The 16821-nt window shown below is 53.7% G+C and overlaps 1 protein-coding gene across 2 annotated transcripts in view; it reads right to left on the bottom strand.

Moving 5' to 3' along the window:
- The window catches only part of CSPG5 (chondroitin sulfate proteoglycan 5), a 37894-nt gene extending 23904 nt beyond the window's left edge, over nucleotides 1-13990 (bottom strand). Inside the window, exons 1-2 of one of the 2 annotated variants that reach the window (XM_084619838.1) lie at nucleotides 13637-13990; nucleotides 10278-11943 (exon numbers count right to left, since the gene is read on the bottom strand). In XM_084619838.1, the coding sequence (XP_084475964.1) occupies nucleotides 10278-11943; nucleotides 13637-13736 (1766 nt within the window). In that variant the 5' untranslated portion in view covers nucleotides 13737-13990. The remainder of the gene's footprint in view (nucleotides 1-10277; nucleotides 11944-13636) is intronic. The other variant, XM_084619839.1, reaches the window with a different exon arrangement.
- Between the last annotated feature and the right edge of the window lie 2831 nt (nucleotides 13991-16821).

Consider the following 16821-nt stretch of genomic DNA (forward strand, 5'->3'; position numbering starts at 1 on the left):
TTGAAGAGCAACTAACAGAAAACACAAAAACTAGCTGCAAAAAAAAAAAAAAAAAGGATATCAGAAGCAGGAAGCCTACCAGACGATCAGTGGTACCCCTGGACACTCAAGGTGCTGAAGGAGCACTCAGGGAAGACAAGGCAGCTGTAGAGAAGCAAAATGAATTCTTTGCAACAGTCTTCACTGCAGAGGAGGTGAGGGAGATTCCCTCACCTGAGCCATTCTATTTGGCCTCCAGGACCTCTCTTCTCTCCTTCCCCATGTCATTGGTACCTAAATGTACCGCAACCATTCTATTTAGGTGACAAATCTGAGGACTGTCCCAGATTGAGATGTCAGTAGAGGAGATTCTGGAACAAATTGATAAATTAAACAGTAATAAGTCACCAGGACCAGATGGTATTCACCCAAGGGTTCTGAAGGAACTCAACTATGAAATTGCAGAACTACTAACCGTGGTATGTAACCTATTGCTTAAATCAGCTTCTGTATTGGAGACTGGAGGATAGCTAATGTGATGCTGAGTTTTAAAACAAGCTCCAGAGGCGATCCTGGCAATTACAGGCTCATAAGCCTAACTTCAATACCAGACAAATTGACTGAAACTAGTATCAGACACATAGATGAACACCATATGTTGAGGAAGAGTCAGCATGGTTTTCATAAAGGGAAATCATGCCTCACTCATGGGTATTGGAATTTTTGGAGAGGGTCAACAAACATGTGAACAAGGGGGATCCAGTGGATATAGTGTACTTGATCTTTAGAAAGCCTTTGGCAAAGCCCCTCATCAAAGGCTCTTAAGCAAAGTAAGGAGTCATGGGGTAAGAGGGAAGGTCCTCTCATTAATAAATAACTAGTTAAAAGGTAGGAAACAAAGGGCAGGAATAAATGGTCAGTTATAAATGGAGAGAGGTAAATAGTGGTGTCCCCCAGTAGTCTATAGTGGGGTCAGGGCTGTTCAACATATTCATAAATGATCTGGAAAAAGGGGTAAAGAGTGAGGTGGCAAAATTTGGAGATGATACAAAATTACTCAAGATAGTTAAGTCCAAATCTGACTGCAAAGAATTACAAAGGGATCTCACAAAACTGGGTGATTTGGCAAGAAAATGGCAGATGAAATTGAATGTTGATAAATACAAAGTAATGCACATTGGAAAATATAATCCCAACTATACATATAAAATGATGGGGTCTGAATTATCTGTTACCATTCAATAAAGAGATCTTGGAGTCATTGTGGATAGTTCTCTGAAAACATCTGTTCAGTGTGCTGCGGTAGTCAAAAAAAGCTAACAGAATGTTAGGAACCATTAGGACAGGGATAGATAATAAAACAGAAAATATAATGCCCCTATATAAATCCATGGTACACCCACACTTTGAATACTGCATACAGTTCTGGTTGCCCCATCTCAAAAAAGACCATATTAGAACTGGACAAAGGACAGAGAACAGAGGACAGGTCCACCAATGGCTGTTAGCCAAGATGGTCAGGGACACAACTCCATGTTCTGGGCATCCCTAAACCTCTGACTGCCAGAAGCTGAGACTGGACAGCAGGGGATGGATCACTCGAAATTGCCCTATTCTGTTCATTCCCTCTGAAGTACCTAGCACTGGCCACTGTCAGAAGACTAGATGGACCTTTGGTCTGACCCAGGATGGCTGTTCTTATGTTCTTAAGTCCCATTGACTTCAATGGGGCTACTCGTGGACTAAGTCCAAATCCAGTCATCTGCACGTGAACTGGTGGGGCTATTGAAATGGATACATTCATGAACAGGACCGTATGACTAGGTGTCCTGTGAAAGCAAATAACTGGACTCAGAGACCCAGGAGATCCTGTCCAGTCCTATGCTCCTAAACAAACTACCACCCCGGCATCCACACACACACCCACTCTTTGATCACAACAGGGAAGACCCCTGCTAATGACGACATACTATAGGATCCTACAGTAATAGTCCTAGGCTCTGTGTGACCCTCCTTGCAAGCTGCAGTGTCTGGGGCCAGACCTGTAGGATCCTAGACCATTGTTCTAGACAAGAGAAGCCGCTCTGGTACATGAGCCTCCAGGTCGGTTCTGCTATGGATCTGCAGCCGCTCTCCATCCCCTATGGAGTCTGGCCTTGGTCACGCGGTTTCTCCCCTTCGCTCTCACCTGGAACTGGAATCAGTTTGGCTCCTCTGCTTAAGCGAAACAAACCCCTCTACACGGGCCCCTGAGCTCTTCCAGCTCATGTTCTGCTTAAGCCTGTGGGGCCCGCCATGTGCTCCAGCATGTACACGCACACCCCTGCAGAGGGCACCAGTGAGCTCTCTGCTTGCGCTGGGCGGAAAAGGGATTTCTGCCCATTGCGTTTATGGTGTGTCCCACCAATATGGAGAACACTGTTTGGGCTCAGAGTAGCTGGAGGGTTTTTTGCGTTAGTTCTGGAGTCAGTACATAGGACCCAGAGGCTGCTTCCCACACTGGATTCTAACGAATCTACAGGGGACAAGGGAGCTTGACTGAGATTTGGTGCCTTGTGCCTTCAATAAACCGAACAGAGCGTGGCTGAGCCATGTGCTGGTGTCAGGATCAGTCCGGAGGCCTTTTCGTTCCTCTACTGTAATAACCCCTCGCGTGCTCTCACAGGCGACAAGATCAGAGGTGTTCTGTTATCGGCCTCAGCACCGTGTTTCAGATGGGGCAGCTTTTCTGTGAATTACGGCACTGATGCTAGGAAGGTTGACGGCAACTATATAGGTAAACAGCCAGGTTTGGGAACACAATGCAGTGGCTTTGGAGTTTGAGGTAGCAGGTTTCTACCTGCAGTTATAACATGACACCAACCTGGGCTGAAAAAATGCATTGCCCAGCCAGGGTTGCCACAGATAGGGCTGGGCTATGCTGTGGGCACAGCCTGTGGCTGGAGCCTAGGCAACTTCCTCCTGCATTACATGTCTCCCCACACGCGTCAAACACCTCCCCGTGGCTGTTGGGAGATCAGCTCTGCTGGGCTCCATGCTTGTACGCCCCAGGTCACACTGCGGCAAACCTCTTCCCGCTCAGCCGCACGGGGACCAATCGGACTCGCCTCTGATCTGGTGCTGGGGGAAGCTTTCCCCGGCAGGGATGCCCCTGCCACGCCCCAGGTACATGGCGCTATCTGTCCAGGGCCTCGTCTGGCCCTCATTGGTAGCAGCCGAGCCCCTCTTGCTCGTTAGTGAATTTTTTCCTCACAGCCCCTAGGGAAGGAGGGGAGCATCATCCCCACTTCACATGGAGCTGAGGCCCAGGAAGTGACTTGACCAAGGTCATGCAGGGAGTCTCTGGCTGAATCAGGAATTGAACCCTGGCTCCCCAGGCCCCGTCTGGCTCCCAATCCACTAGGCCGTCCTTCCGCCTCGGAGAGCGCTATGCTGGATGAGGGCATGCCCGGCCTCTCCCTGAGGCCCACCCCTGATAAATCACAAACCCCTAAGGCAGAGGCTGCATGTGCAGTCAGGCAGTGACGCAGCACGCCAGCCCAGGCTGGGTTCCAACCACGTCCACCCAGGGCAGTGACAGACACGTGAGCCCGGGACAGGGGCCAATCACGTCGGGACAGGGTCCAATCACGTCCACCCAGGGCAGTGACCCAGCACTTCTGCCCAGGACAGGGTCCACTCACATTCAGCAGATAAGGTTCCATTCTCCTTGTCTCTAAATTCATATACAATGGGGCCTCTCACGTCTGCACACAGGGTACATGTACATTGTGTGCATCATACAACACACGCTTGCCCTCCCCCTAGTGCACATGAGGTACGTGCCATTTGTATATGTGGCCTTCCCTTGGGCACATGGGGTACATACTGAACGTTACACACATGGTCTCCCCCTTAGCACACGGGACATATGCCATATGTTACATATGTGGCTGTGCACATGGCATACATTACACACGTGGCTGCCCCCGGTGCACATGGCATACATTCCATGCGTGGCCGTCCCCTGTGCACATGGGGTACATGGCATACATTACACACGTGGCCTCCCCCTGTGCACATGGGGTACATGTCGTATATTACATGCATGGTCTCCTCCTGTGCACACAGGGAATATGGCAGTGGCCCATTAACAGCCAGCCCTGGCTTTCCTGCAGCACAATCTGCCAGTGCCGATTAGCGACACGGGAGCATCGCAGTGTGCGTCTCAACAGAGCAGCACTGACCTAATTCCTGCCCCGCTAAGCCCAGGCAGTGCTGTGGGGGCAGGGAGGAATGGGAAAACCCTTTCCCCTCACCATCCTTGCCCTGCCGGCACTCAGGGACCTGGCCTGCCCTCTTGATTACTAATGGCACCCAGGCAACAACGGACCCGGCTGCCCCAGCCACAGGGGGCTGGGCCAGGATCCACGCTCCTGGAGGGCTGCTGTGGGAGCGGCAAAGGGAGCAGAGGAACTCTGGGGCTTGGTACTCGCCAGCTCCTCCCTGGCGTCACCCGGAGTTCAGCTCAGGCCCCAAGCGAGCGTCGTCCCTGGGGCCTGAGCGGGGAGCCTGAGGGGGCAGAAAAGGGCAGTCGCCAGCAGGCGTGTCTCCTTCCATTGCTGCTCCTTCCGGCTGATGCAGCCTGATGGGGGAGAGGGGCCTTCTTCTGCCCCATCCCCCGGCCATACACTCAGGTCCCCGGAGGAATGGGACTGCAGAGGCCACGGAGAAGCAAAGATAGGGTGGGGAACAGGGAGAAGGAACCCCCGGGAGCCGGCTAGCAGAGCTGGGTGGATATCAGCAGTCATGAGGTCGGGGAAAGAGGGAGTCGTGTGGTTATCGGATGTGAGGGGACCCGGAGCAGCCACACACCCTGCTCTGAGAGGTCAGGAGCTGTCTGCAGGTAGCATGTCACCCCGAACAGCCCTGCTGCCTCCGGCACCACCGCTCGCTGGCCAGCCCTACCAAGCCACAGGCTGGCGGACCTCCAGCGGCTCACCCGGAGAGACTCGGGGAGATTCCTGCCCACATGGGTGACTCCGGAAGGCCAGGAGCCAAGCAGGGAAGGGAAAGGAAATTCCTCCCAGCCAGGTGCTGCAGAACGTCTGCAACGGGTACGCCCGGAAAACACTAATTGTCGTTCTGCTGCTGACTGCAGATAATAGCTGATCCCCTTCAAACCAGACCTGAAAGGGAAGCTCTGAGACGGGGGAAGGGGGAAAAAGGAAAGGAAGAGGGCAAGAGACAGAAAGGGAGGGGAAAGTGAAAGAGACAGAGATAGAGGGAGCTAAATGAGTGCTGTTAAGGATTATTATTGACAGCTTCATTAGCTTTTGCCCTAGATCTGTGGTGCTCAGATAACACAGTGATTGGTGCTAATACAAAAAGGACAGACAGAGTGGGAGGGGCTGGGCAGACGGATGGACAGACAGACCGATAGGGTTTACATGGCACAATACAAATTCCTCCTGGGTATTCCCGAAGCCCAGACAGAAACCCAATTTTCCCTGCACTCAGGCACATCCACTAAGCACCTGCTGCTGTGGCAGCCCCATGGTAGCTGCTGTAACTAACCCGCTTTTGAAGGCAGAGATTGGCCTGGCTGTGAGCAAAATGCCCAAAGAGGGGTAACTAGCAAACAGGGCAGTGCAGCGGGCTGTGATACTGTTCATGAGGTTGGGATGTGGCTCTGCCCCTCAGGGGTCCTGGGTCACCCCAATCCTGTGGCTAGGAGGCTTTATCACCCCACACACACACACACCACTCAAAGACACCTCCATATTTCTTCCCAGGATTATGACAGATGATCTGCTACATCCAGAGACACCAGGGGGCCAGCGTGCTTCTACCCAGAGAGCCCAATGCAAACACCATTGTGGATTCAGGCTCCCCATGTCTGGGGCAGAGAGAGAGAGGGGCTCAAGGTGGTCCAATAGGGAATTTCTCTGGGGTGCCCACCACTGGACGTCTCACGAGGACTCCGAACTAAGCAATAAACCCCCTAGCTGGGCAGAGGCAGCCAGGGAACCTCCATCTTGCCCACCGGCCAGAGCACATGCAGTCCCTGTCCTAGGGAGTTTAGACCCAGCAGGATCTGACAGAAAGAGCCCTGCCCAGCTCAGCCTCTCTGCAGGACAGTTGGGAAGAGAGAGTTTCTCAGATAAGCAGGTCCCACACAGTTCACTCGAAAATCAAGATGGGCACAAAGGTCAGCGCCAGGTCTGAAATCCCCCAGGGCTCGGGGGGGGGGGTCCTAGATCCAGAATTTGGGCCCAGCCCCATCTCCGAGTTTAGAGACAAAAGCCAGCCCTGCAGATGGAGCCATGACTGAGCTGGTGGTCGGCACGCAACCAGAGCCTGGGTGCTGTGTGCTGTCTGGGGGGCCACCCGACTGAGCAGGATGCCAGCTGAATTGTACTCTGGCTCCGCTGTCCAGGTGGCTCTCAAGGGCAGTCCTGGGATAGACATGTAACCCTATTGATATAACTAGGAGTCAATAAGGGGAGACGGGAATCAAAGGGAAATAAAAATCAGCTCACACCCAGCTGTGGAGGAGCCTCTGCAGGGGAGCAGGAGAAGCCCCATCACTCGAGTCCTTTCAGACAGGACAGGACATAACATGGGAGAAGAGAGTGGTGGGAATGGTCCTGTATTGGCACCAGGGAGCGGGGCTGGATGGTCTATTAATTGGGATCTTCCAGCAGCTATAACTGTACCATGCACTCTGCAACCTGGGCACAGCGCGCTGCAGTGCATCTCCTCAGCAGCCTGCGCTCCTGCGAGCACATCACACCCAGGCTAGGCTAGGCAAGTGGGATAGGGTGGTGGGCTTGGGGGAACATTGGTCGACCTTCTATTGGGAAAGGGGGCTGCATAGTTTGGAGGCCTCCCCACAATAGAAGGGGAACCAATCTCCTGGGGGACAGGCTGGCTTGAGTAGTCAGGAGAGGGTTAAACTCATAACAAAAGGGGAGGGGAAGAAGAGGGAAGATCTGGGCACTCAGCACAAAATGGAGATGTTGAGAACAAAATTAATCAAGGAGCAAAGACGACAAAATTCCTGAATTGCCTGTACACCAATGCTAGGAGCCTGCTAACGAACACTAGGAATTGGAATTGCTCATTTATGAGCATCAATTTGATCCAGTTGGTAACGCTGAAACCTGGTGGGAAGATTCACATGACTGGAATGTTAAAATCAATGGTTATACCCTATTTTGGAAGGATCGAGTGGGCAGAAGGGGAGGGAGAGTGGCACTCTATGTTAAAAACGGCATTACCGGTTTCCAAGTCACTGACAACTAGGAAGAAATTATCTTGAATGTTTATGGCTCAACATCCTAACAAATCACGCTCAAGGTGGGGTATTAGTGTCGGCTACAGACCATCAAATCACAGCAGGGAACAGGATGACCAGATCTGTAAACACCGGTCTATGTTGTCTAAAAGCTGTGTGATCAAGGGGGACTTCAATTTGAGTGCAACAGGCTGTGTTGAGTGCAAAACATCCTTGGAATGTCTTAATATTATAGATGACAATTCCCTAACTCAAAAAGAGTTGCGTCCAACACAGGGAAATTCGATATTAGACCTCATCTTGACAGATAAAGAGGAACAGATCACAGAACTAAAAATTCATGGTGGCTTAGGTACAAGTGATCAAAACTTGATCACATTTATAATGCGCAAACAGAATAAAGTCCAAACCAGTGACATATACACACGTGGGGCTTCAAAAGGGCCAATGTCGCAACGCCGAAAACAATCATGAGCCATATCAGCTGGGAGGAAGAATGTAATCAGCAAAGTGTGAACGATAATTGGGAATGGTTTGAGAACACTTTACGAGATGCCCAAAAAGCCACAAGCCCACAACGGAGGACGAAAGCCATATTGGCTAAAAAGCCGACCTGACATAGAGGGGAAGTAAAAGCAGTTTTTAAATCAAGACTGGAGAGTTTTCTAAAGATCTGCTCTAGGAATTATTCTGGGGGAGTTCGCTGGCCTGTAGCATACAGGAGGTCAGACTCAATGATCACAGTAGTTCCTTTTGGCCTTGGAATGCATGAATCTATGAACCTGTCCCCCACACACCATACTGGCTCCCCACAGAACCTTGAGCCTAGATCAAAGTCTTGATCCTTATCTTCAAAGAGCTCCCTCGCCTGGGCCCAGCATATCTAAAAGAGCCTAAAGCACCGGGCTTTCGGGCCATGGTCAACAGCTCTGCTCCTCAGGCACCTAATGGGCTCAGATCATCTGTGTGAGAGACAGAGCTCATGCCAGGGCTGGGCCAAGCATATGGAACCAACTAAGGGCCACCACAAACCTTCTCGCAGCAAGGTGAGCAGCCAGCCGCCGCGCTCTGACCAGTCCTTCTCTATATAGACCCAGAGCAGCGTGACACCACCCTGCCAAAACACTCCACGGCACACACAATTCTCTGCCGCAGGAGGGGATGAGAGAGAGCTAACCACACAGGACAGGTTTCGGAGTAGCAGCCGTGTTAGTCTGTATTCGCAAAAACTTGGGGCACCTAGAGACTAACCAACTTATTTGAGCATGAGCGTTCGTGAGCTACAGCTCGCCGCGTCGGACAGAGGTTGGTCATGTCGCTTACTGCCCCACTGGAAAGAGCTCAGAGGCTGGGGCGCTGAACGTGGAATAAGGAAGAGAAAAGAAGACACCTGAGACTTCCCTCAAAGGAAGCCCCTATCTAACACCACCAGTGAGCTGGGACAGCAGCCCCGCTAACTCATGACTCTGCCCACCCATGGACCCCCCGGACAACCCACTCCACGCAGAGCCCAATAGAAATGTAACACAAGAGCACTTCCACTGGGCTGTTCTGTCACCTAAGCTCCCCTCCTGCAGGGAGCAGAACCATGCTAGCTCCCGCCCTGGGAGGGGCCTGTAATGGCAGCTCCCAGTGCATTCATCACCACCCAACGGGGTAGCACACAGCGCTTCATTGCATTGCACACATGAGATGGGAGGCACGGTGCATTCAGCAAGAACAAATCAAATGTAAAAACTCACTGAAAATTAAATAAATCATCTGCAACTTTGTCCCTGCAGGTCCCCTGCAATGGCTGCACCTCAGAGGACATCCACACCCCTGCCCTCCCGTCCTCTCACCGCAGTGATTACATCTCCCTTCTCTTTGCCCCCCTCTACCCTAATCTCCACACTCCAGCCTCAGAGGGTCAGAACTTCCATCACAATGGGAACATATCAACATACGCAGGCGGTGGGGTTCAGATCTCACAAGTTGCACTTGTGTGGTCAAAGGCAATGGAGTTACTCCAGATTTACGCGAGAGTCCCTAAGGGGAAGGATGGCCCAGTGGTTAGGACCCTAGTCTAAGACTTGAGAAACTGGCATTCCATTCCCTGCTCTGAAACAGCTTTCCAGTGTCTCCTTGGACAAGGCACTTAACCACTCTGTGTCTCAGTTTCCCATCTGTACATTGGGGGTAACAGCACGGCCCTACCTCGCAGGGGGGGTTGTGAGACTGGGAGATGTTCAGGCACGCTGCTAATGGCTACCTTAGGTAGCGAGCAGAAGCAGGCTCAAGCATGCTCAGATAACAACAGGAATTAAAACCTTTCACATATTTTCTCCCATCAAATGCCACCTGCCTTTCTATGCCATGGTCGCTACGTTCCTCGGAGAGAATATTAACTGGAGGGTGCCATGCCGGTCCCAATCAGGCCTCATTTTTGCTGGGGCCTCTTCCCTCTCTCAACTTTTGATCGACCTGTTTAAGCCAGGGCTGTGAGTTCAAGCCTCCCAACAAGATCTACCTCTCTGAGATCGCAGGAGGGTAATGGCAATCGACGGGAGCTTGCTTCTGGGGGAAACACTTGCTATAATTTCATAAACCGGAGCTCTGCATACTTAAGATATAGTAGGGCGAAAACTGCCCATGCAGCCTCCCAGTTTGGTCCAGCATGTCTTGAACTATGTCATGCATTTTGGTCCAAAATCTAGAGAATTGGAGACACCAATCTCTTCTCCTCTGCACACCTAGAACTGCCTCTTCCCATCTCTCCCCACCTCCCTTCAAATCTCAGCTGAAAACACTTCCATTCTTCCCGAGCTTGGTCTTTTAAACACACACCCTCCCCGATCATAACCTGACTGCATGATCTGCCGCTGCCCAAGCTGATTCTGGGGGCATTCAGGGAACGCGGTTTGCGTGGGAGAGCCTCCCCAGGGAATACAGTTGCATGGCAAGTTTCGGACCTCCCGCCACACTAGCCCCTTTCAGGCCTGGCCCAGGCACCTCCTCGCAGCCCAGGCCTGGTGCTTACCTGCAGAAAGCGCCCAGGCCCTCCACGAGGTAGCACTGGCCCCCGTTGTGGCAGTAGCTGGGGAAGATGTCGCACACGGACTTGCAGGAGTTGTTATGCCTGACATAGCCACTCCTGCACTCGGTGCCGTTCTCGCCGCCGGGTCCCGCTGCCATGGCCGATTGGCTCAGGTCCCTGCTGGTCTCTGCCGGGTGAGGTCTGGAGGTGGCGCTACCCGCAGAGACAACGAAGGTCTGCAGTGGGGGGATGACATAGCGGCGGCTGGTGGACTCAGCCTCCTGCACCGTGGTCTGGATCTTGGGGGTGGCCAGGGTGGGTAGCTTGGAATTATTCTCATCCTCCAGATCCCTGGCCAGCCCACCACCCCCATCCTCCTCCTCTTCCTCCTCGTCCAGCTCGTCATCTTCACCATCCTCATCCCCGTCCGTGTAGAAGGAGGTGGTGGGGTAGAAGTCCGACTCGTCGAAGGGCGTGAAGTCGTCGTAGAGCTCGTGAATGGCCCAGGACGTCGTCTTGTCATCCGGTTTCCTCTTGGGGGAGTCTGCTCCCCCGGGGCCCCTGGCAGGGAAATCCTCCAGGCCCCCACCCCTGCCTTGGCTCTCCCCTTCAAAGAGGTCGTAGTAGTCGATGTCAATGATCTCGGAGACCGACTGATCCGAGGGAGGCTCAGAGGTCTTGAGAGCGTCGACAGGGGGTGTGATGGCCAACTGCAGCCCCGGGGATACCTCGGTAGTGAGCCAGGTTAGATCGGTGTGGCCCAGAGCCCCCTGGGCTGGGGAGCTGCTGGATGACACTAGCCACAGCTCCAGGGGCTCCTCCTTCTGGGCAGAGTCCTGTGCTAGCCCTGTGCTGCTCAGAGTCTGGGTGCCCAGCTCAGGGGCACGGCCATCCGGGGTGGGGGGCTGCAGCACCATTTCCCTGAAGGCCTCCAGCAGCAGCTCCTTCTCGGCTGAGTCAGAGCTGAGGCCTGGTCCTGCCGATGAGCTGGCTGCACCCGCCATCTCCATGGGGACCTGGTCGGCGGACGGGGTGACCGTGAGCTCCACGAAAGCTCCCGGGCTCCACATGCCACCTGGAGAGGCCCTGGCAGGCTGGTCTCCGCTCCCGGCCTCCTCCTGGCTCTCAGGGACAGGGGCGGAGCTCTCCGGCGCTCCCTTTGTGTCACTTAATGCCAAAACAATGGCCCCCCCGTTAACAGACCAAGCCACACTAGTCACGGCTGTCGAGGCTTCCATGGCCCCCTCATTGTCCTTAGCCAACAAAGGCTTCGGGGGCCAGGCACTCTGGCTGTCAACCCCCCCGGGGCATCCCAAACAGAGCGATGGTTCATTGTTCTCCTCGCTAATCCCGCCGGGATAATACCGTATAGAGATCCCTGCTCCAGCAAGGCTGCTGACTTGGTCGGCGGAAGCTGCAGCAGCTGTGCCTACGTCTTCTGCTGCCAGCCCTGGGAGATCAGCAGGTGTCTGTCTCCAGGATTCCTTCACTCTGGCTGCCTCCGAGGGCTCCACTGTGTGGCTATTTTCCCCTGCCGCAGTGACATTTCTCAGGAGCTCTCCGCTCTCGGGGTCCTGTTCCCTTCCATGGTCTGGGAGTGACGGGGGGCCCTCCCAGCCAGCCCCCGGCGCCTCCGTGGCGTTCTGGCGCTCTGGGTGCCTTTTGGACGCTAGAGGTTACAGAGGAAAGAAAAAATGTCAGTGCTTTAAAGCCAGGTCTGCAAATCACACGGAGGAACACGCCGCTCTGCGTGTGTTTGTGCTCCGCACCTCTGGACCAGCACCTCTGCATGCCCAAAGGGCGCCCACCAGCCACCCAGATAAATGATCATGGCGTCATTCTGAAACAAACCATTGTTTTCATAACAACAGACACCCCGGTAAAAATAGTGTTTGCATTTGCTAAATTAAGCCCTCGTCTGCGCTCAGTCTCTCTCCTACACTCCCCACTCACACACACACTCTCTCTCTCTTTGATTCATGGTTTCCCCCCACACACACATTTCAAGCGTAGTAAAGCAGCATCAGCTGCAGGGAATAAAACGGGAAAGTTTGTCCCCATTTCCATCCCCTCCTGGCTCTGGCTTCATTATTCCATTCTTGTCTGGGCGTTTCCCCCCCCCCCCGGTCTAATCCAAATCCCTGCCAGTCTCCCTCTAACCTTGCTGAACGGGAGATCCTCTCTCTGCACATGCAGCTGATAGGAACTGGGGGAGTGGGTGTATGTTGGTGGGGTTACCCCAGCATGTGAACCTTTGCAGGACGGGTGAAAGCAGGCAGCAGTCTAATCTCTGCCAGCCTGGCTGTTATCTAGTCCGTGGTCATCATAGGGACCATTCATGCCTTTTATGCAGCCACTACTGAAAAATATACAATTATGATGGTTTTCCTCACTTCGTTTTCACTGGGGGGAGGGAACAGAAGGGGCTTTCTTATTATTTCCCAAGGCTGAAGCGCCCCTGCAACCGAATGGCCCTGGTCACGGAGACATGAGCTGTCTCACAGATTCTAAAGCCAGAAGGGACCACTTTGATCATCCAGCCCACCCCCCTGACCGCAACATAGTGCCGGCCACAGAACTTCCCCCAGATCAGTCCTAGAGCCCCTCTTCGAGGAAAAAAACATCCCATCCTGGGTGATGGAGGCTCCACCATGACCCTGGGGAAATGGCTCCGCTGGGATGGGGCTCTGATTGAGTGTCTTGCTGCGCTTAAAAAGAAAAAAAGAATCCCTCCGAAATAAACCACGGCCCTGATTCTTTTTTTTTGGGGGGTGGGGGACAGGGGGAGAAGGTAAGAGGGGCTTCAGGACATAAATGCATCCCAGTACAGACCCAATTTCCCTCCACCGCATTGCATTCCCCCCCCCACACACACACCACATCCTACAGGTCACACATACACCATGGCCGAGAGGGGGGAGCCCCCACATTCTTCCACACACAGGTATCATGCCAGAGAGGGGAGGGACCCCCCACCATGGCCAGGGGGGATGCCCCCCACATTCTCCCCCCCCCCACATCATGGCTGAGGGGGGAGGGACCCCCCCACATTCTTACAAACACACACACGCATCATGGACGAGTGGGGAGGGACCCCCCCATCATGGCCAGGGGGGAAAGGGGATGCCCCCCACATTCTTTCACCCCCCCCATTTTTACAATACAAAACATTGACGTTTGCAATCTCCTCTCCATGTCTGGGGGCTCCCCACCGGCGGACCCCCCCCCCGTTTTCAATCCCCCCCCCAGCTCGGCGTGGCTGTGCGGCATCCCTGCACGGAGCGAGGCTGAGGACGGGGAAGGGGGGGCGGGATCCCCGCGAAAGGAAACGCACCCCCCCCAGCCCCTCCGCGGGGACCTACCGGGAGCGGCCCCCGGGCTGGCCGCGAGGAGCAGGGCGAGAGCCAGCAGCAGGGCAGGTCTCCGGCGGGGACCCCCGGCGGCACCGGCAGCGCTGCCCATTGTGGCATTGGCGAAATCGCCCCCCCCGCCGCCGCCGCCGCCGCCCGGCTCGCCGCTGCCGCTGCCCCGCCCGCCCCGACGGCGCCTGGCTCAGCCCCCGACGCGCTGCAGCCGCATGGCCCGGCGCTGGCTGGGGGCGTGGGGGCGGCCGGCGGCTCCCCGCCTTGCCCTGCTCCGGCGCCCGGCTGCACTGGCGGAGCCCAGCCCGCTGCGCCGCCCCGGGCTCCCGGCGCCCGCCTGTAAATGCTGACGCCCGGTGGGCGGCTGGCGGGGCGGGGAGAGGGGGATGCGGCCGGCACGGCCCCTGCCGCCCCCTTCCCCGCCCTGATCCATGCGGGCTGCAGATCCCCCGCCCCCCCGGCTGCCCCGGGCCCGCTCCCCGGGCACTGGGGGGGGGGTCTGTCTGCGTCAGTCTGTCTGTCTGCACCCGCCTCTGCTGTCCGCGGGTGAGGGGGGAGCTCTGCCCAGACACCCCACCGGGGGCGGGGGGAGAACCGGACCCGAAAGCTCCAGGCAGAGGGCACTGCCCAGCCTCCGCCAGGGGGGACAGGGCTCACCCTGCTTGGGGCGCATCGGACCCAGAGAGAGAACAAGGCCGGGGCACAAGCACGGGGAGACAGAGGTGGGGGGCGCTGGCTGGAAGGGGTTTCCATCATATTCAGGGTTCCCGGTTTGGTTCAAGGGCTCTGCGCATCCCCACTATATACCTTGTTCCAGCGCCCCTGCCCAGAGGTTGGATGGATGGATGGGGGGTGGACCGGGATGGATGCAGAGGGTGGGTGGTGATTGGATAGATAGATTAGATTAGATGATGGTGTATGTGGATGGGTGGGTGGGTGGATGCAGGGGGTAGATGGAGACAGAGAGAGAGCTGGTGTATGTGGATGGGTGGACGGGTGGGTGGACGGAGATAGAGAGAGAGCTGGTGTACGTGGATGGGTGGGTGGGTGGATGGATGGATGCAGGGGGCGGATGGAGATAGAGAGAGAGCTGGTGTATGTGGATGGGTGGATGCAGGGGGTGGACGGAGATAGAGAGAGAGATTGTCTGTCTGTCTGTCTGTCTCACAAAAATATGCTGTAGCTCTCCTGCAGGTTCATGGGCTTGGTGCAGGAATCACTGGTGAAATTCTGAGACCCGTGTGGTGCAGGCGATCAGACTAGATTATCGTAACGATCCCTTCGGACCTGAAAATCCCTGAGTCTGCACGCCTCTGACACAGATACAGAGACATCTACCGCATGTGCACGTATGGGGAGAGCAGACGGATGAGACCTGCAGAGACACACAGCAGTAATATAAAGAGAAGGCTGCAGGATGGAGGTGTCTGTACAGTGAGTCTAATGAGACAGAGACACATGCAGCTTCATAGCGCGTCCCGTATGCAGAGCTACACACGCACAGAGGCATCATATATCAATGTATGAGTGCAGCTCATGCATTCAGAAGAGTGAAACATAAAGAGACACAAAGCATTAATGTGCAGCAGTGAGAACACTAGGTAAGCTATCATATGGGGTATAGTACACGGGAGCAACCTGCATGTCTAGAATGAGACAGAGCCATCCCATCTCACTGCACAAAGTCAGCTACGTGCACCAGAATGAGCTGTCAAAGCAGCATTACGCATGAGTGGATAAAGGGCCAATCCATACAAAATGAGAGTCCATGATGGGATGGTAGAAAGGTTTTATCGATTGGCATCTTAGCCCGAAGACTCGAGTGAGGGATGTGGATCGTGCCAAACGAGCGCTGATAAAACCTTCCAACCCCTCCCTGCCCTATGTAGTCTGCATATTAGATCTGGTCAGAAAATAGAATTCCCATCCCACGGGAAATTCTAACATTTGATTTTCCCCCATTCCAAATCGGAGGGGAAAAACAAGTCAAAATTTCCCACAGATTGGAAATTCCAGAAAATGTCTATTCAAAACTATTGAAAAGCTTCATTTCAATAAGATTAAAACATTTCCATTCAATAACACTGAAGCATTATCATAACATATGTTAAAATTAGTATTATAAAAGGCAACACAAAATAAAAACTATAAAGTTGAAACAAAACGTTTTTTAACCCATATCAAGACAAAAATCCTTGTGACATGATTGAAAGAAGAAAGGCAAAATGGACCATTTCAGCCCACTGCCCTCTGAAAATTTCATGAAAATTGACAGGGTCCCCGCACATGGTTCAGTTTCAATTAAACTGCATTTTCTGGTGGAAATCTGTTCAACTGAACTATTTCAACCAGCACTAGCCTGTATGCTGCATGTGTCACAACCAGACTATGTTTAGGAGCAATTTGGAGAATTTAAAAACATTTTCTGGCACTATTTATTGTATCAATCTGCCTGCTATTTATTGTATCCAGTGCCTTAGTTATCCAGAGCAGGTACACAGGGCTCAGAAGGGGACAAGGAGTAACACACCCCTAAAAGTGACCCTAAATATCTTTTCTCTAAATCACGATTTAAGGTCCAACCCCTGGCAACGTAGCAGGGCTCAACACAAAGGGAAGATCTCAGTGCTACTCCATTCGGACTCTACAGCCTGCGTTATAACTTCCTAATCCGGGCCAGTTACAAAACATCAGGCTGCCAACATGTCATAGGTTCAGGCCTGAATGTTGCCTATCAGACAGATCATTTGAAGGAGGACATTCCACATGAAAGGGCAGTCTGTGCTGATCAGAAATGGTGCCTGTTTGAACCTGCTGAAACAGAAATAGTCCTGGTGGAGAGATTAGTGAGCAGCAGTCAGGTGACACCATGCAAGCCAGACTGGATTAATTCATAGATACAATAGGCCCATGCCTAGGGCACCAGGTCTTGGAGTCATTTGATGATGTGAGAATCTTGTCATTCTTTAAAAAAAAAAAAGTTTCTAGTCCTCATGGTTGTGGAGAAAAGCTTGGAAATGTAACCTGAGGTCAACCAATGCCATGGTGTCTGCCTGAGCCTGCAGACAGTCTGAAACCATAGGGTGAACTGCCCTCTGCATCTCAGTGGAGTGTTAACACCCAGCCCCACTGCTCTGGAGGGCCCAGCCAACACCACCCCAGCTGAGGACTGTTTGTGTGGGGCA

Source organism: Lepidochelys olivacea (assembly GCF_965140295.1).
Source record: "Lepidochelys olivacea isolate rLepOli2 genome assembly, chromosome: 2".
NCBI classification, from domain to species: domain Eukaryota; kingdom Metazoa; phylum Chordata; order Testudines; family Cheloniidae; genus Lepidochelys; species Lepidochelys olivacea.